At 44.0% G+C, this 22,472-nt stretch overlaps 3 protein-coding genes across 3 annotated transcripts; 1 reads left to right on the top strand and 2 right to left on the bottom strand.

The window, feature by feature from the left end:
• Positions 1 to 1,759: 1,759 nt before the first annotated feature.
• LOC127318748 (protein disulfide isomerase-like 1-4) lies at positions 1,760 to 6,618 on the top strand. Its single transcript, XM_051349232.2, has 12 exons — positions 1,760 to 2,384; positions 2,487 to 2,616; positions 2,944 to 3,109; positions 3,217 to 3,335; positions 3,449 to 3,529; positions 3,700 to 3,786; positions 3,925 to 3,999; positions 4,351 to 4,419; positions 4,503 to 4,583; positions 4,652 to 4,786; positions 5,718 to 5,774; positions 6,280 to 6,618. Exons 1-12 carry the CDS (start codon positions 1,849 to 1,851, stop codon positions 6,430 to 6,432), a joined length of 1,689 nt encoding a protein of 562 aa, XP_051205192.1. The 5' UTR covers positions 1,760 to 1,848; the 3' UTR covers positions 6,433 to 6,618.
• Positions 6,590 to 8,257, bottom strand: LOC127318758 (uncharacterized). The gene is made up of 3 exons (XM_051349238.2): positions 8,125 to 8,257; positions 7,769 to 8,050; positions 6,590 to 7,661 (listed from the first exon to the last, which is right to left on the bottom strand). The coding sequence occupies exons 1-3, from the start codon at positions 8,143 to 8,145 to the stop codon at positions 6,741 to 6,743; spliced, it is 1,224 nt and encodes a 407-aa protein (XP_051205198.1). The 5' UTR covers positions 8,146 to 8,257; the 3' UTR covers positions 6,590 to 6,740.
• A 2,085-nt stretch (positions 8,258 to 10,342) lies between these two features.
• LOC127318768 (uncharacterized) lies at positions 10,343 to 14,064 on the bottom strand. The gene is made up of 8 exons (XM_051349253.2): positions 13,737 to 14,064; positions 12,639 to 12,783; positions 12,417 to 12,567; positions 12,209 to 12,334; positions 12,055 to 12,135; positions 11,635 to 11,827; positions 11,277 to 11,547; positions 10,343 to 10,952 (listed from the first exon to the last, which is right to left on the bottom strand). Exons 1-8 carry the CDS (start codon positions 13,926 to 13,928, stop codon positions 10,744 to 10,746), a joined length of 1,368 nt encoding a protein of 455 aa, XP_051205213.1. The 5' UTR covers positions 13,929 to 14,064; the 3' UTR covers positions 10,343 to 10,743.
• Between the last annotated feature and the right edge of the window lie 8,408 nt (positions 14,065 to 22,472).

Consider the following 22,472-nt stretch of genomic DNA (forward strand, 5'->3'; position numbering starts at 1 on the left):
GTGGCCAGTAGGCTAGGGTTAGATGAAGTCTAGCTGTTTCATTCGAACTTGTAATATATAATCGAATTTAAATGAAAACCTTTATTTTCGTGCATGTTTATTTATTTGGGGTGCGTTTTTGGGGGCGTGACTGGGGAGCGATGTCCCCCAAACGCGGCACGAGAGAAACATGTCTCCCAAACGCTCGATCCAGCGCCCTTTGGGGGACGCGGCTGGATATGCTCTTATACTGTAAATTGGAGCCGCGTGAAGAAGTCGGGTGTTTGTTTTTTGTTGAACAGGAAGGCCAAGAAGGCCCTGGGTTTTGTATTATATTGGCGGAGGGGTTACAAATTTGGGAAGGACATAAAAGAAAAGGAAATTTACAATAGAGTCCTTTAATTTTACAGCAAACACCCCACAGAAAAACTCGAAAACGCGATTGAGTCCTTGGACAGTGCCGATGAAGGTTGACACTCCGGCACGGCCGCCGTTGCCTCCGTCGGGGACGAGACCACTTGGGTAAGCCGCAGCGATGGACGCCACACCGAGGTCGATGAAGATCCTCACCTGAAGGAGGAAGAAGAAGCTCGTGCCATGTTGGCCGAGCGCAGCAGGGCCACCCTTGTGACCGGAGATAGCCGCGGGAGAAGAACGCCGCCGCTTGGAAGCTGCTGCCAGGATCACAGACTCCAAAGATCCACTGGACCACCACCTCCAGACACCGCTGACGCCGCACCCATCCGCACCCTCTCCCTCGCCACCAAGGGCGACCAAGAGGAGGGGAGGAGCAGAGTTACCAGGAAGAGGTTGGCTGCGCTTATTGAGACAGGGCTCACCCTTAGAGAGACCACCGGCTCCTTCCACCATGGAAACTTGCCAGGGAGCTCTGCAGGTGACTGATCCGCGCCGTGCAGATGCGGCAGAGCGGCCGAAGACCCCCTCCGCCTAGCATATCTACTGGAGCCGTCGCTACCTCCCCCTTCTTCTCGCCTCCACAGCCGGCCATAAGGAGGAGACACACCAAACAGCAGCAGAGATCGCTAGGCGGCGACTCTTGACCTTATTGATGGAGATAGGTGCGGCGGCGACTAAGACCAGCATCTCCTTCCATCGGAGCTCGCCGGAGAGAAACCACCACAGATTGCACAAGATCCGGTCAAAAGAGATATGTGCACTGCTCCAGACGCTGGCATAAAGCCCAACTCTACTCCTATACAGACTACGGTGGTCGGCAGGGAGCCTCAGCCACTCTCCGATAGCAACGCCAGCGGAGAGGGCCTTGGCCCGGCCAGGAACAGCGGAAACCCCGCTCAATTACTATAGAGAGGTGAGAGAGAGGGAAGGGGGAACGAGAACTTGCGCTTCTAGCTGAAAACCAAATATGATCCCGGTACATATGCACCCTGTATGTATAAAACATATTTCCAAAATATAAAAAATAGAAAGAAATTTAGCATGTAGAGGGACATGTTCTATGTGTGCAGGTAAAGTTTCACATAAAATCGACAATTTTTCTACCTGTGTAAAAAAGACAAATAATGCCTCGAAGAATAGATTATTTTAGCATCAAAGATTTGTCTTTTTTGCACAAGACATGAAACATATCGATTTTCGCTGAAACAACTTTATAAGCACGTAACATGTCAAGGTATACAGGAGAAATTTTTATTTGTATTTTTCTAACATTTTTAAATTATTTAACATGCATTTCAAATAAAAGGTACATATGCCCTCGGGTGTAGAAACACCTTGTGCTGCTTCTAGGGACCTAAAAGTTGTAGAATCTCCTGCCCAAACAAACAGAGGCAAGGTGAGAGACACGGTTTGCGCCCCATTGCTCTCACTCCCACAGTCTCCTTGCCGGCCATGGCGCTGGCCGCGCTGCCCCGATCTCTCCCCGTCCTCTTCCTCCTTCTCCTCGCCACCCCCGTCCTCCTCGCCGCCTCGGCCCGCGACGAGGACCTGGACTACATCATCGACAACGCCGGCGACATCCCCGCAAACGACTCCGAGGCCTGGCTCCACGACGGCTCCTCATCCTCATCCGACGACGAGGACGAGGACCCCTTCGACCAGGACAGCGAGGACGAGGACTATGGCGCCGAGATCGACGAGACCCACGTGGTCCTCCTCGCCGCCGCCAACTTCTCCTCCTTCCTCGCCGCGCGCCGCCACGCCATGGTCCAGTTCTACGCGCCCTGGTGCGCCCACTGCCGCGCGCTCGCGCCCGACTACGCCGCCGCCGCCGCCAGCCTCGCCGCCCAGCAGGCCGACGTCGCGCTCGCCAAGGTCGACGCCACCGAGGACGCGGAGCTCACGGAGCAGTACGGCGTGCAGGGCTTCCCCACCCTCCTCTTCTTCGTCGACGGCGTGCACAACGAGTACACCGGCGACCGAACCAAGTATGCTGCCGATATTCTCCACACCGGCGAGACTTTACTTACCGCTGTAACATTCAGTCAGTCATTAATTGGGGAATTTCTGTTCTGTCTGTGTAACTCCAGGGACGCCATCCTCGCGTGGATCACCAAGAAGCTGGGGCCCGAGGTGCAGAACCTCACCACCGCCGACGAGGCCGAGAGGGTCCTCACCGGGGAAGAAACCGCCGTCCTCGCCTTCCTCCACTCCCTCTCGGTACGTACAACACACCTTCGATCTCAGCGCAACCAAGCCAATCCAATTGCTTGCTTCAAACTGCAACCATACAGGCCATGTTACCCATCCAGCTAAAAGACAGGCCTCCTTTGTATGCATAATAGATGCTGCATGCCTCAACTCGTACATTCCTTTCAATCCCAAATAAATCACAATGCAGCTAGCTACCTAGCTATATTTCGCGTGCAATGTATGCTCTCTTTCCATGTGTCTGTTGAGAACAGATTGTAGTGGCCCAGATGCGCTTGTATGTTTAGCTATTTTAAGACTACGTATGAAGTACATTTACTCTGTCAATTGCTATAGGGTGCTCACAGTGATGAGCTTGCTGCTGCTTCAAGGCTGGAAGACACAGTCAACTTCTACCAGACCACCACTCCCGATGTAGCTAAGCTTTTCCACATTGACCCCAAAGCAGAGCGCCCATCCCTAGTCTTGCTCAAGAAAGAGGAGGAGAAGCTGACCGTATACGGTATCTTCATCTCCAACCCGCTCCACCTTCCAGCGCATATGTTTCTTTCCATTTCCACACACCGTTTGGCTGTTGAATGTGTTATTAATGTACCGCGCATCAAGCAGACGGCGAGTTCAGAGCATCTGCAATTGCCGAGTTCGTATCGGCGAACAAGCTTCCGCTCATCACCACCCTCACACAGGAAAACGCCGCTGCGGTCTTTGATAGTCCAATCAAGAAGCAGGTATGTCAAGCCGTATGCCATGGGATCTTATTCTTTGCATTGTCTCTCTCATGTTGTTTCCCCCTGTGTTGCTTGTTCCTTTACTGACTGGCATGTTCTGTTTTTCGAACAAGATCCTACTATTTTCTGTTGCGAACGAGGCCTCGAAATTTCTGCCCATCTTTAAGGAAGCAGCAAAGCCATTTACGGGAAAGGTAAGTTTTCTGTTGATTGGTCCAGTGTTTGATGAGCTTCTCACTTTCTCGTGTCACAAGTTGTCTAATCAAGTCCTGCATCCAACTCATTACTTATTTTCTTTGTAACTCGTTTGTTTGTTGATGTGAGTGTCTTACCAAAGCACTGTTGTGGCATGTCTCAAATGCAGCTGTTGTTTGTCTTTGTGGAGCGAGACAATGAGGAAGTTGGCGAACCTGTTGCCAATTACTTCGGAATTACTGGACAAGAAACCACAGTAATGTCTTTTATTTATTGCCATCTTTCTCTGTGCATTCATTTATTGGAAGAAATATAATGCAGTAGTTTGATTTTGATTTTAAGGTGTCTGATCTTTTTATTTTTGTTGGTACATTCTGATTCAATTACTTTGCAGATTCTTGCTTACACTGGGAATGAAGATGCCAAGAAGTTTTTCCTCAGTGGTGAAATGTTACTGGACAACATTAAGGTAATTGCTGAAATATGCTTAGAAATTTGGTACCAGAGTAGAAGTAAGATATTCAGAGTGTGGTAAACAGTTGCAAGAGAATATCTACTTGTTACTATTTTTTAAGCTGACGAACCTGTTTCTTCTAATTGTTATTTCATGTATGCTTACCTTTTTTAGGATTGTATATTCTGCTATACTCGACTATATGTTGCTTGGAAATCTTGCATGTGTTTGTGCATTTTCTCATCTTTCGTTTTTCAGCCACTGTAGTCATTGTTTATCGAAAGGCTCTGCTAGTTAGTACTAAGGAGGATGGATCAGAAATTACAAAGTTCCTTAAGCATTCTTGCTCCTTTTTGTACTGCCCAGGAATTTGCCCAAGATTTCCTCGAGGACAAGCTCACACCATTCTACAAGTCTGACCCAGTACCTGAATCTGTGAGTCAAGAAAAGTGATCTGATATCTCCTTTCTACATCATCATTTATACAACAATGAGACATTCTTTGTGTTACCATGCAGAATGATGAGGATGTCAAAATTGTTGTTGGCAAGAATCTAGATCAAGTAGTCCTGGACGAATCAAAAGATGTCCTTCTGGAGGTATGTTCTTGCCAGGTATTTGAGAAGATAAAAAAATATTGTCCTAACACCACATCATTTGGATGCAGATATATGCACCATGGTGTGGGCATTGTCAGACACTAGAGCCTACCTACAACAAGCTGGCCAAGCATCTACATGGCATCGACTCCCTTGTAATAGCCAAAATGGATGGCACAAACAACGAGCATCCTCGTGCCAAGGTCAACGTCACTCTTTCTTTGCTTTGACAGTTTTCCTACTGTTTTCTTCAAACTGGATATCACTTACTCCCTCCGATCCACAAGGAGTACTAAACTTGTCTGAGTTTTGTCATGCTAGGCAATCAGCAGTCACAAAACCTGTACATGCTTGTTGTGAAATATTGCTAGTTTTGGAACGTGTGGAAGTTATATTAACTCTTTTCTTCACTCAAAATTGCAGTTGCACTTGTTTATATAGTGCACAAAGTACAGATACATTTGTCTTCTGCCATATACATGCGAAAGTATACCTATTGGCTCTCATATTCATTCATGCGCTACAGTATGATGGCACAGTTCTTGTGTTATGGTCTAAATAAATAGACTGTTAGCAAATAGGGATCACCTGATGTTAGGCTATAAATATAAGTTAGTTGGAAAAGAGTTATCATGTTAGGCAAGATATATTTAGTTAGGAAAATAGAGATACAGTTTGGTTTTTGGAGACAAGCTATATGAAGAGACAATGTCTTTGAATCAATCAAGGAAAAACCAAAAGTTCTCTAATCCTCGGAGCCCCACTTCGACATCCGATATGAACCCTGTCGCTGGGTTGTTGAGGGAGAGTGCCCTATCCCTGGTCTTGGGACCTTCACCCTAACCGACTTATCTCAGTTGCGAATCAAGGTCCATAACATCTAGTAATAGTGCATCTTTTTTGTAATGCAGTATTAATCACCGTATGGGAATGCTCCTGCTCTTTGATTTTTTATATAGCACTACGATTATTACTGTTACGCAGACGATCTGATTCCCCTAAATACTGCGCTTTAAGCATGTGTTCCTTCTAATTGTTTCTTAAATTTATATATGGAAAATCTACATGCTCGATTTATTTTCGCGTTTGCTAGTCTTTCCAGAATACAGAATTGACACTCTTTTCCTGTTTCAGCCTGATGGGTTCCCCACAATACTCTTCTACCCAGCTGGGAGGAAAGGCTTTGAGCCTGTAAGTTCTTACACATGATGTTTCATTTCTTATTTTCCGACGCATCTGTTACTCTGTGTTTTCTTTCAGTTAGTAGCAATCACGTTACCTTCACTTATGTCCTTACTTTAGTAGGTTTCTCAGGAATGCTATCATATGGGCATCTTTAGAGCTGTCTCTGGACACCTTAAATTCCGCTAAAACATGTGTGTTCAAGTTTAATGAATAACTCAGAACCGCCAATTTGTCCTTCGAGTTCTTGCTAAGAAGGTTACATGTCCCTGCAAACTTGAATATATGCCGTTCTAGATGTCTAAAATTAGTCATGGCCTGCATTTTTGAAAATGGTAGATCCACTAGACAAATAGCTAAGCTCACAGGTGGAGCTGGAGCTGGGCACCATTGTGCTAATTCAATTTGTTTGTTTGCTTACTAGACAAACAGCTAAGCTCACAGGTGGAGCTGGAGTTGGGCACCATTGTGCTAATTCAATTTGTTTGTTTGCTTGTTTGGTTAAACTTTGCAGATAACTTTTGAGGGGGACCGGACGGTGGTGGAGATGTACAAGTTCATCAAGAAGCACGCCAGCATCCCTTTCAAGCTGAAGCACCCAGACTCATCGGCGGCACGAACAGAGAGCTCCGAGAACTCAGGTTCAAACCTGAAGGATGAGTTATAGGGCATCTCACACCATTGAACTAATCAATGCTGGCGACAAGTTTTGAGGCTCCGCGATTGTAAGTTCGTGTCTGCGGATAACAGGAGGTTTTGAGGGAATAGCTAGGTTTCAGTTTGGGCAGTTGGAATTGTATGTTGAGAATACAAACATTACAATCGGAAAAAAAAGCAAAAAATCCTTTGCTTCCGCCCTTCTTTTTTTCATATTTCAAACTATATATTCATAGACAAAATCTGGGAGAACAGCCCACAGGTAGCTATATACAGTATAAGTAGAAAGCAGAGTAAAGAAAGCAGCTGAATATGTAGCTATGGCTGGGCCATCTGAAGGTCTGATGGTGATGTCGGGACGCGCCTGGCTCTCCACCTGATGATCTGGAGGAGCACGGCGTTGGCACAGATGGCAACACCAAACCCGGCAAAGGTGGAGAGGATGATGGCGATGACGGCCTGCAGCCGCACATAGCGGTAGAAGAGGTGGGTGAAGAGGACGACGAAGAGGAACTGGACAGCGGAGTAGATCCAGACGTATCTCCTGGAGGACACCATCTTGGATGTGGTGAGGGAGGAGAAGAGGCCGAGGACGCCGGCGAAAGGCAATGAGATGGCTAGGGCGGCGGTGCCATGGTCGTCCACCAGCAGCTGCTCCAGGAAGCAGAAGTAGGCCAGCATGCTCACCACCACCAGGATCGCCGTGCGGTGCCGCCAAAACCCCATGAATCCGCTGCCACTGCCTGGAGGAGTTGCAACAGCAGAAGCCGGAGACGGTGGTAGCGGCGGAGGAGCATTGTTGCGGACGCGGCGGAGCGTGACAGGCAGGTTCAGCACGTCGTGGCCGCAGACGTCGCAGTTGGCGTTGCCCTTGATGCTAAACCATTTCAGGGCGCAATCCCGGTGCGCCAGGGCGAGCTCGCCCTTGCACCGGCACTCCAGCTTCAGAACATTCCCCCCTTCTCCCAGAGCCACCATGCAGATCCTGCAGACTGCCTCCTCTTCTCCAACCTCCTCTTCATCCTCCTGCTTGGATCCTTCAGCTCCTTCTTGTGCTTCTGCTGAGTCTGATTGTGATGACTCTAGTGCTGGCACGGGCATCGACGACACCCGGAACCGGGTGAGCGAGCTCGAGTCCGCCACCCTCTTTCTGTGACTCTGGGGGAACCTCCTGATGCTGGTCATGGGCATCGACTGCGAGCGGCACACCGGCTTCAGTTGCTGCTGCTTTAGTTGTTCCTTCATCAATAACACAAGAACAATCGAATTACCATGCATGCCATATATGAATCGATGAATCATGGCAATTCCAAGAGATATGATCGTTCATTCAATTAACTACTTACTGCACAAGCATCTTCAGCAGCAGCCAGATGATCAATGTCCATGGCAGTCGTGGAGGTGGTGACCCTGAAGCTGAAAAGCTTGGAGAATGACAATGACCGGACGCTGCAGGATCCAGACGCCTCCTCCTCAATTCTTGATTTTGATCGCATGCTCCCGCTCTTCACCGGCAATGGCGATGGCTTGGCCTCCTGCTTCTCTTGTGCATATACTGGAAGCAGCGGACGATCCCCACGATGATGCTCCTCTTCGTCTTCCGTCAACATCGGGCCGCTCGTGTTCTCCTGCACAGGAAATCATCCTCAGCGTCATCTTCACAGACATAATTGATCAAGGTATGCAAGAAGAAAACCATTACCTGCTGTGTCTGCTGAGCCATGGCAAACAGATGTGGCTAGCAGCAGGGCTTTTCCTTCCATTATTTGTAACAGTGTACTGGTAACAGCAATTGATCATGACAGTGACGATGAGTAATGGATGGGTCCGTGGGAATGGAAGAAAAGAAGCTACTCCGAGCGAGACTGGTGGGTGGCCCTGATGGTGAGTCATGATTGACTACCTAGCAAGCTAATTGCAACCACTCCCTGGCCTCTCCCAACTGGTGATCAGGGCTCCATCTAAAGAGGTAATACGGTTCCTCAATTGTTCCACGAACCGTAGCTAATCGCCAGTGATTTTCTTGTTTCTTGTAAACTGAACTGGAATTGCTTCTTGCGCTTCATTGTGAGAGGTAGAATACAGTTTACCATGGATGATTAGTGGTGAACCTGAAAATGAACTTAGTTTTTGGTTCATTCCAATGTATGGTCAGTAGTGATGAATGTCAGTGACGAATGAACTGCAGATGAACCTAGCTTTTGTAAGATTAACTTAGTTTTTGGTTCACTCCAATGTATGATCATTAGTGATAGCACGTCTATTGGTTGTGTATTTGATGTGTGCGGAAACAGAGATGGCATAAGAACTTTCGGAAAACAAAAAAGGCGTTTGCTACAAATAACACGGGCAATGCCACGTTGCTGTTGCTTCTCTTGTACACATCACACAAACATCAGGTATGTCTCATAACTTTCTTTTCATGTAGTATGCTTTACGCCAAAACACGCAATCAATGTTAACATTGACAAGTCACGGTGCATCCATCAGATTTTGATTATTCTCAAACGACAATGTCAGACAAGATACGAGAAGCGACAGCATTCCAGAGGCAATACTAAGGATGGCAAATTTACCCACGGGTATGCGTACCCGCGGGTACCGTACCCGCATGGGCAGGGTATGGGTACACTTTTATGCCCATGGGTAGTACCCATACCCTGCCCGTTAAGTCATGGGCAGGGCACGGGCATAGCTTCGTACCCGCGGGTATACCCATACCCTGCACATTTATTGTTAAATTCTTACGTGACACGTCTATTTCTGTTGACTTATGAGTTAGAATATGAGAATGTGATTTTTATATTATGTTAATTGTTATGTACTCAACTAACTATTATTTAGTTGAGATAATTAATTTTTTAATCGAAATTGTTATCGATAAATGTTAAATTGTGATTGACTTGTGTACAATTTATCCTACCCACCGGGTACCCAATGGGTACGGGTACCCACCGGGTATGGGTATGGGCAAAGTTTTGTACCCATGGGTACGGGTATGGGTAGAAGTTTGTACCCATTGACTATACGGGTACGGGTATGGTATTGCCCTACCCTGTCCATACCCTGCCCATTGCCACCCTTGGGCAATACCTTGTTTCACCACAAGAGATTGGGAGTATGAAGGGGAGCTGAAGCTTCAGTATGACGGTGAGCTTCCAAGCAAGTGGTTGACAAGTAGGAGTAAATGTTTGTTTTTGTGAACTGTGATTGGGCGATAAATCTTTTTTCCAGACAAAGGACTTCAAGAAATGATTTTGAATGACCTTGCATTTAGCCACTTCACTTTCATCCATTAGTAGTGAGCGCAAGCTTTGTTATTTGGTTGGTGGGATTTGTAGCTTCATATGTGCATTGGACCGATAGTACCTTTGAGGAACAAACCAACCGATTACCAGATGAGGTTATTCTACTTTGAGTACCATTTATCTGAGGACATTAGTCTTAGCTGATCTAATCTTGTTGAAAGTGAATATTCATGTCAAAGGCTTCAATCTATTCTAGCTAAAAGTTGTTATTTTCTGTCATATTAAGAATGGAAAATTTGCTATGGGACACCGTTATTTTTCCTATTAAAAAGTATCAATGTTTACATTTGAAGGTATTTTCGTGTGTGCAAATCCAATTGTTTTAAACTAAAAAGAAGTGAACTATGTTTTTCCTTGTATGTCAGAAAACTTAAATACCTGCAAATCATATTGGAAGCTTATTATGATAATTTTTACATAAACAAGCTGGAAACCTTTTGTTACTAGGATTGAATTCAACCTTTTCTTTGGAGCAAGGCAACCACTAGAAACAAACCATCTCATTCCCACCTGGCACAAACATATATTTTTGCCACTATCCCTTTTCTATGGCATTTTCTGTTGGCTGCACTAAAAAATGAATATATAACCCCTAACCAGCAGCAAAAGACATAAGAGCCTAACAGGATGTCTTCTTGATTATAAGATAATGTATCTCTTTTACAATGTGTCCCTCCCTTCGTTACACTTGTCCAGATCAACCTAATCACCAAAGTCATTGACAGAATGAGATTCACTATTTCAGGTAGCAGAGTTAACTACCAGGAAGGTACATACAGCTTAGGAGCTCACTATGAAATCTATTTCAGCTTGAGAGCTCACTACAGGGTACAACACACCACAAGTTCTAACTCTACAACAAGAACGACTGGACACCACAATTCACATGAATAAATGTCTAATGACTGGAGACTTGAGACCTCTTCATGGTCAGCACCACCTGAGGTTTTGTTGTTAAATAATCCGGTTGCAAATGAACAACGCCTTGTCCCTAAAATCTGCTGTTTCAGCTCTCAATTTGCCCAAACATGAACAAGGCCATGACGGTTACCCGTGTAGATCTCATCACGCTCTTCATCATAGTACAGAGCTGTGATGTCCTCAAGAGCTTCTGTGATTGTACTCTGGAACTTCCACGTCTTCTTTTGCTTGCTGAAGTCCCCAGCCTTTATTTTGGCCAAGCATTTTCCTGTCAGTATGTTGCTGATGTTTATAGAGCCAGCTGCACATGAGCAAACAAAGAAAAGTTATGTTATCCACAACCACAAATGTGAGTATCATGCTTATTTATCTGGCGACAGGTGGTGAGATGTCAGCAAGGATGCATGAGATCACACAATGGCAGGTCTAATTAAATTAACTCATGCCAGAAGTGTATGGATCATGAATAAATATTGTCAAAGTAAACCAAAACTACAGATAACTAGCAAGATGCAACATCCACTGATTCAACTGTAACATCACTTAGAAGAAAATGACTCCATCTGCCATCTGACAAATTACACAATATATCCTCCAACAAACAACGAAAGCAATCATATCTTACCATTTTCTTCTGAAGATGAATCACTGGAATCAGCCTTGCAGTAAGAAATAATAAGATCTTGATCACTAGTTATGTATATGTTATTGGTATTGCAGTCAGGGTGCCACAACAGGTGATCCTCAAATGATGTTACTAGTTCACCACGGAAATTCCATACTGCCACAGATCGATTCCGGAAAGTCAAAAACAACTGGAGTTCATACAGAAAGATGAAGGCAGATGGAGTCATGAACTCAGTACTGCTCACTTCAGTCAACTGGAAGTTCCGTACCTACAATGATGTGAGTTAAAACGATAAGCAAGATGCAACAGGTGATCTGATTGATTCTGGGTACTTGTAAACTAAGAAGATACATACATCAAGTATTTGAAGATTCTCCCCATCCTGCTTGACCAAGAGCTTTTCATTGAATTGTTCAATGAAATCCACCTTCTTATTCCGATGGAGAAGGTGGTTGAAGAACTTCAGAACTGTACCATCCTCAATAGAAAGAATCTTCAGAGGAATAGAGCTGCTTGTTCTTGTATAAATCAATAGCATTATGCCAGGACTGTCACAAGTTGACAAGTAATTAGACAAATGTAACCACACATCGGTACAAAAACGAATTACTTTTTACTAGCCTCTGCAAGTGCATTACAGAAATAATTTCTAGCTTCCATTTGTTATTGATAGCAAGATATTTGGCAGCTTTGTGGTTAGTAAAAGAGACATTTAAGTGATAACATAACATTTTTCAAACAAGGACTGAATGAAAGGAAGAGAAAAGATAAGTACCTTATCTTTATTTCTTGAACATTCTTGTCAGATATGGAATACAGTAGTGTGTAGTTTTTCAAGTCGAACACCTTGTAAGTGCTGTTCACAAAATGAGATACAATCAGGGCAGTTCCAGAAAGGGCATTTATAGACATTACAGAAGTTAAAGTACCTGTCTTGAGCAGAATAGGTTAAAACCTTTCCATTGACATCATCAAACTCCACAAATCCAGGCCATTTCAAGGACTCTGTTTCAAAGAGAGGATAACCAGCATCCGGCTTTCCACGGCGTATATACCTTGAAACAGGTGAACAAGATCTTAATCAAGATGAAAGAAACAGATATTCACTGGTTAAGGACATATGGACACAAAACTCACTCTATGCGAGTTGTCTTGCATCGCAGGGCACTGAAATTTTCAGAGCCATATACTGACACAGTAATGAGGGAATCATTGTTCTTGTTGTAGAACAAACTACGAACAACCTCATCAGGACACCCATTCAGAAAGCATATTCTCTTATTTGTCACTGCAAACAGAAGGAGAGCATCTCAGTAAAACGGTACGATGCCCAGAAGCACAGCAAGAATGCAAGCATACCTCTACTAAAAGCAGCGCATACTCCTGACTGTGATAAAGCGAAAACTATATCTTTTGCTGCAACTATCTCGATAATTTTAGACCTTTTCCTCACATACGGCAGTAGCGAACTGTTCTCCTTGGGATCATGTGTGTCGAACTCTTCCTGAAAGTGAAATCAAATGAGCATTGTCAGAAGCAAAAAATAAGAAACCTGATGAGGGAGGTTAAAACCAATTGTTACATGATGAGAAGTTCAAGTTTAGCAGTTGTAATAGGTGTGGCTTATGAAGCACCGCAAGTGCTGGTGGGTGACAGGCATTCAGTTTTGTTGAAAACAAGGTGCATCCCTTCCTATTTGTTATCTGAGCAATTTAATGTGACCAAGGCAATGAATAACTAGGAGTCCTGGACAGAGACGCCTATTGACAGCAATGATGTAATAGATGGGCAAGTGATTTCCAGCACTCATATGCCCAGCTTGGCATCAAACAGTCATTAAATAAACTGAACAAACGATTTATCTTGGAGGCATATAACATAACTGCCATCTTCTATGTGGATTGCAGCAATTCAACAAATAGGAAGGGATGCACACAGCATAAATCTAATACGTTCATGATATAGAATTATCCTATGATTTCCCAGAAAGAGGATACTAATGTGATATGATGACATATCTATCAGGAATGCCCTAAGCTGAACCACAAATCTGCATGACAAGCCAGAAAGAATGGATCCCGGGTGCACAGGACAGCCATCTGGTGCACATCTGCTCAACTGGGCAATCGGCAGGCCATGTCCACAAATCTCCATTGCACTGTAAGGGAACGCACAAGCTTATCCACCCCATCGAGGGTAACAAGCGCGGTATAGCACTCGCCAACACAGTACGACCCCAATTACCCATAGATATCCAGCGGAGCCTAACAAGATCTGAGTTTTCCCTGCCTAGTAAACCCACCCAGACTCCCCGCACCCCGGCAGCTACTCCAATCGAAGCTAATCCGCCCGGGATTTCCCAGCAAGCCAAAACCTCGGCGCAGGCACACGCGACCCGAAAGAGAAAGAAACGAAACGAGACCAGATAAGATAGCGCGGGAGCAAGCAAAGGCGTACCTGCAGCTGAATGTTGCGGAAGCGCTCGTGCGCGGAGTTCATGGCGAAGGAGCGGTCGCGTCTTGAGCTGATCTCCCTGCGCTGGAGCTTCCTGACGCTGCTGACGGGCGCCTCGTGCCTGGGCCGCTTCCTGGCCACCACCCGCCGGCCGTTGCACGGCCGGGGGCTCGCCGAGATCCGCCTCGCCTCCATCTCCGCCCGCCCCTCTCTCTCTCCCCGCCCCGCCCAGCAGACTCCCCGGATGGTAGCAGACAGATCCCCCGCTCACGCGTGCACACAGGGAGCCATGGCCGGCGCGCGCGCGAGCTAGGGTTCGGGAGCTCGGAGATTGGGGACAGAGAGAGAGAGAATGAGATGGGAGAGAGAAGAGAATTGGAGTGGTGTTAAAAGGTGGAGGCCTGACGGGTGGGCCCCAGCGGCAGCGAGACCGGCGCGGGCGGGATCGAAACGGTGGGTTACTGCTGGTTTCAAATTTTTCGGGGTCGTGTCCGAGCGCGATGGACCCGCCCGTTTTCTCCTGCGGTTTCGCCGACCGGTGGGACCGAGGAGATTCTGGGCCCACATGTCATTGGTGAGGGTAGGAGGTAGGGCTGGGTGGGGGGTTTTATCGGGTGGTGTGAGCTGGAGCTCGGCTTGGGTAAAATTCGAAAAGGGCAAGTAGTTGCGCTGTGGGGTCTGGCCCTTTTTTGGAAGGGTTTCATTTCGGATTTTCGAAATTCGAAACGGAGCGCCAGGGCTGGGATTTGGTTTTTGGCTCTCTACAGGGTGTGGAGTGAAGCCCGCTGGTTTCTTTTCCTGGTTACAACTTGCGGGTTTTTTTTGCCTTTTCTATCTATCTATTTGAATTTTCAGAATTTGGAAATACGTGGGAATAGAAAAGGCGCGGGAATCACGACGGCGTGTTGCCGCTTTAGTTTTTCGGAATTTAAAAAACCGCGGGAACAGAAAAGGCGCGAGATCGCGGCGGTGGCATGTCTAATTGCATACTATATATGGATGAGTTTGCACCAAAATATGTTTGGTTCTTGTGTGCCTACGTGTACTTCCCTCTTATTCCGGGACTGTTCTGGCGTCTTTTGGGGATTCAAAAAAGCGCGCGAACAGAATAAATGCGCGGGAACGCGACGGGATGTTGCCTCTTTGATTTTTCGGAATTCAAAAACACCGCGGGAGTAGAAAAGCGGGATCGCGGTGGCATGTCTAATTGCATGCTATATGAATGAATTTGTACCAAAAAATTGTTTGGTTCTTGTGTGCCTAGGTGTGCACACAAGTTGGCTTCCTCTTATAACGAGACAGTTTATCTCACATTTGTCCTGGGATGCCTAAATGCCTTTTCCATGACAAGGTATGATGTGACTTGTACATGGTCTGGTTTTGGTGGGGTGCGTTTTATACGACTTTGGTCAATTTCGTAATGAAGCTATGTGTATGCTTTGGTGGGACACCTTTAATTTCATCATTGGAAAAACTTCTTGTTCAGGTTTGATATTATCCATATATCTTGATACTTTACCACGACTACTCAATCGCACACCTTATGAACATTCAATTATGTGTTCCGTATAGCGGAACGGTTCACTCTATCTATGGCGAATCAAGCCCAATTTGCTAGGGTGGGGCAGGCTTAAGTTGGATTGGCCTTTTTTCACTTTTCCTTTTTTTTTCTATAGGTGATATATGGGTTGGGCCAAATCTTAGGGTGGAACGGGTCCCGCCCTGCTGGCTCCGCCATTGACTCTATGTGTACTGACATCAAAACTAAGACTCTTCATGGCAAAAATATAAAATAGAGATCTTGTTATGGCAACAAAATGGTGATGTATAGTTTCACAATTGTTGATATATCGAGTGACCAAGTGAATACAACATCAATCCTTTAATTTGATGAATTGTTTGTGATGTAATTAATCAAGTGATAAATTTGCATCGAAATTGAAAAACCATTATCTACCAGTTAGGCGTGTACTTCCAACTTATTTTTGTGCTTCTATTGGGGCAGATTCCGAGCTTCTAGTGATATCCTTCGTTTCTTACGGTTTGTCCCATATGTACGCTAAATTAGTCGGGCTATACTGAAGAGATGGTTGCAATGAGATCACATGTGTATATTGACGATTGTTCGTTGCCCTTGAAATTGAGAACCTAGATTTTTTTGTAAAGAGTATATATTAATATCGTGAAGAGAAGGATACAATTGAGAACCTAGATGCTTTTATAGTATCCTTCTAAGATCGATAGTGGTAGATTAGATAGGGGTACCAGTGATAACAAACTTTCATAGACCCAGTATAGACATATGTTAGTAAAGTTCAGTTACTCAGAAGTTATACCTCAACCGCAGTAAAAAAAAAGGATTAGATTAGTGCTCAGTCCGAGCTGTTTGATTTAAAGCGTCAAGATTCAGGTTTTGCTTGGGTCGGGTGGTGAAGGCATGTGGGCTCCTGTTGTCGCTAAATCCTCCTTTGTTAGGAGAGAGCGATGCATGGGCTTCTTTGGTCCATCGTGATGTGCAACTCCGTTCTAGCCTTTGGGCCTATTATGCTAGGCTGCATTCTTTTGAATATAATTTGTGATTTTTTTTCTTGTCTCTTTAGAATATTATTTTTGTGATGGATTTAAAAAAATCATGTGACTTTTTCTCTCTACTGTGGGCTTGTTGTTTTTAGTAGGCCACATGTATTTTTGTCGTGGGTGAGCTATTATTGAAATGTTATATTGCATCTTAATTTCTATCAAACCGTGGGAGTTGCAAGTGGTTTTGCAAATTGCAACCGAGTTTTTTATTTGTTTAAGCTTTTTTGCAGTTAAAGGTAGCATTGAAAGTTGAAACTAAGTTTTTTTCCAGTTGCAACTGGCTGAACTGATTCTTTTTCAGTTGCATGTTAGGTTCCAACTGGCATTTTTTCCAGTTACATATGCAACCGACATTTTTTCAGTTGCAAGTCGGGTTGCAACTGATAATTTGTTCAGTTGCAAGTCCGGTTGCAACTAAGATCTTTTTCTCTCCACTTACAAGTCATGTTGCAACTGAGATTTTTCTTTTTCACTTGCAAGACATTTTTCCCAGTTGCAACTTGGATTGAGTTTTTTTAGTTGCAAGTCGGGTTGCAACCAAGAATATTTTTTTAGTTGCAAGTCGGATTGTAACTGAAAAAATAACTACAAGTCGAGTTACGACTGAATTTTTTTTTGTTGCAAATCATGCTGAAATTGTGATTTTTGATGTTACATGTCATGTTGCAAACGAGATTTTGATTTTTCAATTTACAATTTTTTCGGTTGCAATTGGCTACATAACCAGTCGCGTGAGTACGAGTTAACCAAATGTGATTTGTTAGTTCTCAGTTAACCATACAACCGTTAAATTTTACTTGGACATTCATGCGATTTTGTTAATTTTTCTGCCCTATAGTTGCTCACGGGTTGTTAACACAAAAAAGTGTTTCCAAAAAACATTAGGTCGTTATTTCTAAAAAATATAGTTTTATCACTTTTGCTGATTCTCGGTCCGCCGAGATTCAAGTTACAACTCAGACGACTCTAAAATAACTAAACGGTTCAGATGCGTCGTGATTTTCTAATAGTGTGAGAGTTGTAAGTGGGGTTGCAACCGAGATATTTTATATTCAAGGGAAGTTGCAACTGAGTTTTTATCTAGTTACAAGTCGGGTTCTAACTAATTTATTTTCAGTTGTAAGTGAGGTTGCAACTGCAATTTTTCATTTGCAAGTGGGGTTGCAACTGACTTTTTCTCTAGTTACAAGTTGGGTTGCAACTGATATTTTTTAGTTACAAGTGGGGTTGCAATGGATTTTTCATTTGCAAGTGAGGTTGCAACTAAGTTTTTCTCTAGTTACAAGTTGGGTTGCAACTGATATTTTTCAGTTGCAAGTGGGGTTGCAATTGAATTTTTCATTTGCAAGTATGATTGCAACTAAGTTTTCTCTAGTTACAAGTCTAGTTGCAACTGATATTATTTAGTTGCAAGTGGGGTTGCAACCGAGGTCTTTTAGCTGTAAGTGTGGGTGCAACTAAGTATTTTTTGCAGTTGTAAGTGAGTTATATTTCAAAATTTCTAGTTGCAAGTGGCCGGGGGTACAAATGTGTTTTTTCTAGTTACAAGTGGGGTTGCAACTGCGATTTTCCATTTTCAAGTAAGGTTGCAGCTGAGTTTTTATCTAGTTACAAGTCGGGTTGCAAGTGATATTTTTCAGTTACAGATGTAGTTGCAACTGCAAATTTTCATTTACAAGTGAGGTTGCAATTGTGTTTATATAGTTATAAGTTGGGTTGCAAATGATTAGGATCATAATTCTTCCGAGATGGGAAATGTAGCTGAGAATTGGTGACTACACGTCACTAGCAATTACGCTAATTCTCGAATAAATTACATTTAAGATGATATGTCATGCATCTTTTTATCAGTTGTGCATCGACTTTAACTAAGTCTCAGTGGCATGCCAAGTGTAAAACTATGCTAAGTGACTAAGCAAAGGAGTGAGGCCGTCTCCAACGCCTCACTAACATCAAAATTACTCAGAAGTTATACCTCAACCAGAGTAAAAAAAAAATACCGAGAGAGTTGACTATATATTAGCTTGCCAAGACTTGCTGTGCATGTTCTCTGCCTCTGTGCCAAGCCTATATATAGGACACAATATTATTATCTATTTATTTTCCACATTTAAAAAGTTAAGTACGCTCCCAATCATAGGCAAGCTTGTGAAGGATAAACATTAGTCTATAAGGAAAATACGTCCCCTCCATAGTACGTGGGCGCGACAGAAAAATAAGTTGGCAGGGTCATTTGGCTCTAGGCCTTTGGCAACTTTGATATTTTTTCTCTTTTTTCGAATTTTTGTATCCACCGTTGGATCAAGATCGTACGGGTCGAAAGCCTCACGTTCGCGTGAGTCGGTGAGTGGAGTTCAGAAAATAAAAAAAATTATGTACACGAGGAAAGACACATATTTCAACCACAATTCCAGCTAATTCGTATTGTGTTCATATACAAAGGCTCATTATTGACATGTGTAAGATCGTGCATATGTTAGGACTGCTAGGACCTCTAGCTACTGATCTAGCGAGTACAGGGCTAACCGGAATGAAAACTAGAGGGGTACAGTAGGGTTCATACCATCGGGTTTGTTCATCGAGGAGCTCGCCATGGCGGCGACGGAGAGGTGGCGGCGGTGTCGGTGGAGCTTCCCGCCTCCACCAGATCAGATGGTCTAGGGTTTGGTGTGTCGGTAGGGAGGATGGCAGCGGACGAACCTTGGCGTCGGTGCCCCGGCTGTTGGAGATATGCCCAAGAGGCAATAATAAAGTGGTTATTATATATCTTTGTGTTTATGATAAATGTTTATATACCATGCTATAATTGTATTAACCGAAACATTGATACATGTGTGTTATGTAAACAACAAGGAGTCTCTAGTAAGCCTCTTGTATAACTAGCTTGTTGATTAATAGATGATCATAGTTTCGTGATCATGAACATTGGATGTTATTAATAACAAGGTTATGTCATTATGTGAATGATGTAATGGACACACCCAATTAAGCGTAGCATAAGATAACGTCATTAAGTTCATTTGCTATAAGCTTTCGATACATAATTACCTAGTCCTTTCGATCATGAGATCATGTAAATCACTTATGTCGGAAGGGTACTTTGATTACATCAAACGCCACTGCGTAAATGAGTGGTTATAAAGGTGGGATTAGGTATCCGGAAAGTATGAGTTGAGGCATATGGATCAACAGTGGGATTTGTCCATCCCGATGACGGATAGATATACTCTGGGCCCTCCCGGTGGAATGTCGTCTAATTAGTTTGCAAACATATGAATGGTTCATAAGAGACCACATACCACGGTACAAGTAAAGAGTACTTGTCAAGAGACGAGGTTGAACGAGGTATAGAGATACCGATGATCAAACCTCGAACAAGTAAAATATCGCGTGACAAAGGGAATCGGTATCGTATGTAGATGGTTCATTCGATCACTAAGTCATCGTTGAATATGTGTGAGCCATTATGGATCTCCAGATCCCGCTATTGGTTATTGGTCGGAGAGAAGTCTTAACCATGTCTGCATAGTTCGCGAACCGTAGGGTGACACACTTAAGGTTTGATGTCGTTTGAGTAGATATGGAATATGGAATGGAGTTCGAAGTTTTGTTCGGAGTCTCGGATGGGATCTAGGACATTGATACGTCTCCGACGTATCGATAATTTCTTATGTTCCATGCCACATTATTGATGTTATCTACATGTTTTATGCACACTTTATGTCATATTCGTGCATTTTCTGTAACTAACCTATTAACAAGATGCTGAAATACCAGTTGTTGTTTTCTGCTGTTTTTGGTTTCAGAAATCCTAGTAAGGAAATATTCTCGGAATTGGACGAAATCAACGCCCAGGGTCCTATTTTGCCACGAAGCTTCCAGAAGTCCGAAGAAGAGACGAAGAGGGGCCACGAGGGGGCCACACCCTAGGGCGGCGCCCCCCCCCTTGGCCGCGCGGCCCTGTGGTGTGGGGCCCCCGTGCCGCCTCTTGACCTGCCCTTCCGCCTACTTAAAGCCTCCGTTGCGAAAACCCCAGTACCGAGAGCCACGATATGGAAAACCTTCCAGAGACGCCGCCGCCGATCCCATCTCGGGGGATCCAGGAGATCGCCTTCGGCACCCTACCGGAGAGGGGATTCATCTCCCGGAGGACTCTACGCCGCCATGGTCGCCTCCGGAGTGATGTGTGAGTAGTCTACCCCTGGACTATGGGTCCATAGCAGTAGCTAGATGGTTGTCTTCTCCCCATTGTGCTATCATTGTCGGATCTTGTGAGCTGCCTAACATGATCAAGATCATCTATCTGTAATTCTATATGTTGCGTTTGTTGGGATCCGATGAATAGAGAATACTTGTTATGTTGATTATCAAAGTTATATCTATGTGTTGTTTATGATCTTGCATGCTCTCCGTTACTAGTAGATGCTCTGGCCAAGTAGATGCTTGTAACTCCAAGAGGGAGTATTTATGCTCGATAGTGGGTTCATGCCTGCATTGACACAGGACGATGTGATGAAAGTTCTAAGGTTGTGTTGTGCTGTTGCCACTAGGGATAAAACATTGATGCTATGTCTAAGGATGTAGTTGTTGATTACATTACGCACCATACTTAATGCAATTGTCTGTTGCTTTGCAACTTAATACTGGAGGGGTTCGGATGATAACTTTGAAGGTGGACTTTTTAGGCATAGATGCAGTTGGATGGCGGTCTATGTACTTTGTCGTAATGCCCAATTAAATCTCACTATACTCATCATGATATGTATGTGCATGGTCATGCCCTCTTTATTTGTCAATTGCCCAACTGTAATTTGTTCACCCAACATGCTGTTTATCTTATGGGAGAGACACCTCTAGTGAACTGTGGACCCCGGTCCAATTCTCTTTACTGAAATACAATCTACTGCAATATTGTTCTACTGTTTTCTGCAAACAATCATATTCCACACAATACGGTTAATCCTTTGTTACAGCAAGCCGGTGAGATTGACAACCTCACTGTTTCGTTGGGGCAAAGTATTTTGGTTGTGTTGTGCAGGTTCCACGTTGGCGCCGGAATCCCTGGTGTTGCGCCGCACTACATCCCGCCGCCATCAACCTTCAACGTGCTTCTTGGCTCCTACTAGTTTGATAACCTTGGTTTCATACTGAGGGAAACTTGCCGCTGTACGCATCACACCTTCCTCTTGGGGTTCCCAACGGACGCGTGTTGAACGCGTATCAAGCAGCTTTTTCTGGCGCCGTTGCCGGGGAGATCAAGACACGCTGCAAGGGGAGTCTCCACTTCTCAATCTCTTTACTTTGTTTTTGTCTTGCTTAGTTTTATTTACTACTTTGTTTGCTACACTAAATCAAAATACAAAAAAATTAGTTGCTAGTTTTACTTTATTTGCTATCTTCTTTGCTATATCAAAAACACAAAAAAATTAGTTTACTTGCATTTACTTTATATAGTTTGCTTTATTTACTGTTGCTAAAATGGCCAACCCTGAAAATACTAAGTTGTGTGACTTCACAACCACAAATAATAATGATTTCTTATGCACACCTATTGCTCCACCTGCTACTACAGCAGAATTCTTTGAAATTAAATCTGCTTTACTGAATCTTGTTATGCGAGAGCAATTGCAGTGTTAGTTCTGATGATGCTGCTGCCCATCTCAATAACTTTGTTGAATTATGTGAAATGCAAAAGTATAAGGATGTAGATGGTGACATTATAAAATTAAAATTGTTCCCTTTCTCATTAAGAGGAAGAGCTAAAGATTGGTTGCTATCTCTGCCTAAGAATAGTATTGATTCATGGACTAAATGCAAGGATGCTTTTATTGGTAGATATTATCCCCCTGCTAAAATTATATCTTTGAGGAGTAGCATAATAAATTTTAAACAATTAGATACTGAACATGTTGCTCAAGCTTGGGAAAGAATGAAATCTCTGGTTAAAAATTGCCCAACCCATGGACTGACTACTTGGATGATCATCCAAACCTTTTATGCAGGACTAAATTTTTCTTCACGGAATTTATTGGATTCAGCTGCTGGAGGTACCTTTATGTCCATCACTCTTGGTGAAGCAACAAAGCTTCTTGATAATATGATGATCAATTACTCTGAATGGCACACGGAAAGAGCTCCACAAGGTAAGAAGGTAAATTC

This window comes from Lolium perenne, chromosome 1 (genome assembly GCF_019359855.2).
Source record: "Lolium perenne isolate Kyuss_39 chromosome 1, Kyuss_2.0, whole genome shotgun sequence".
In the NCBI taxonomy this organism is placed as follows: domain Eukaryota; kingdom Viridiplantae; phylum Streptophyta; class Magnoliopsida; order Poales; family Poaceae; genus Lolium; species Lolium perenne.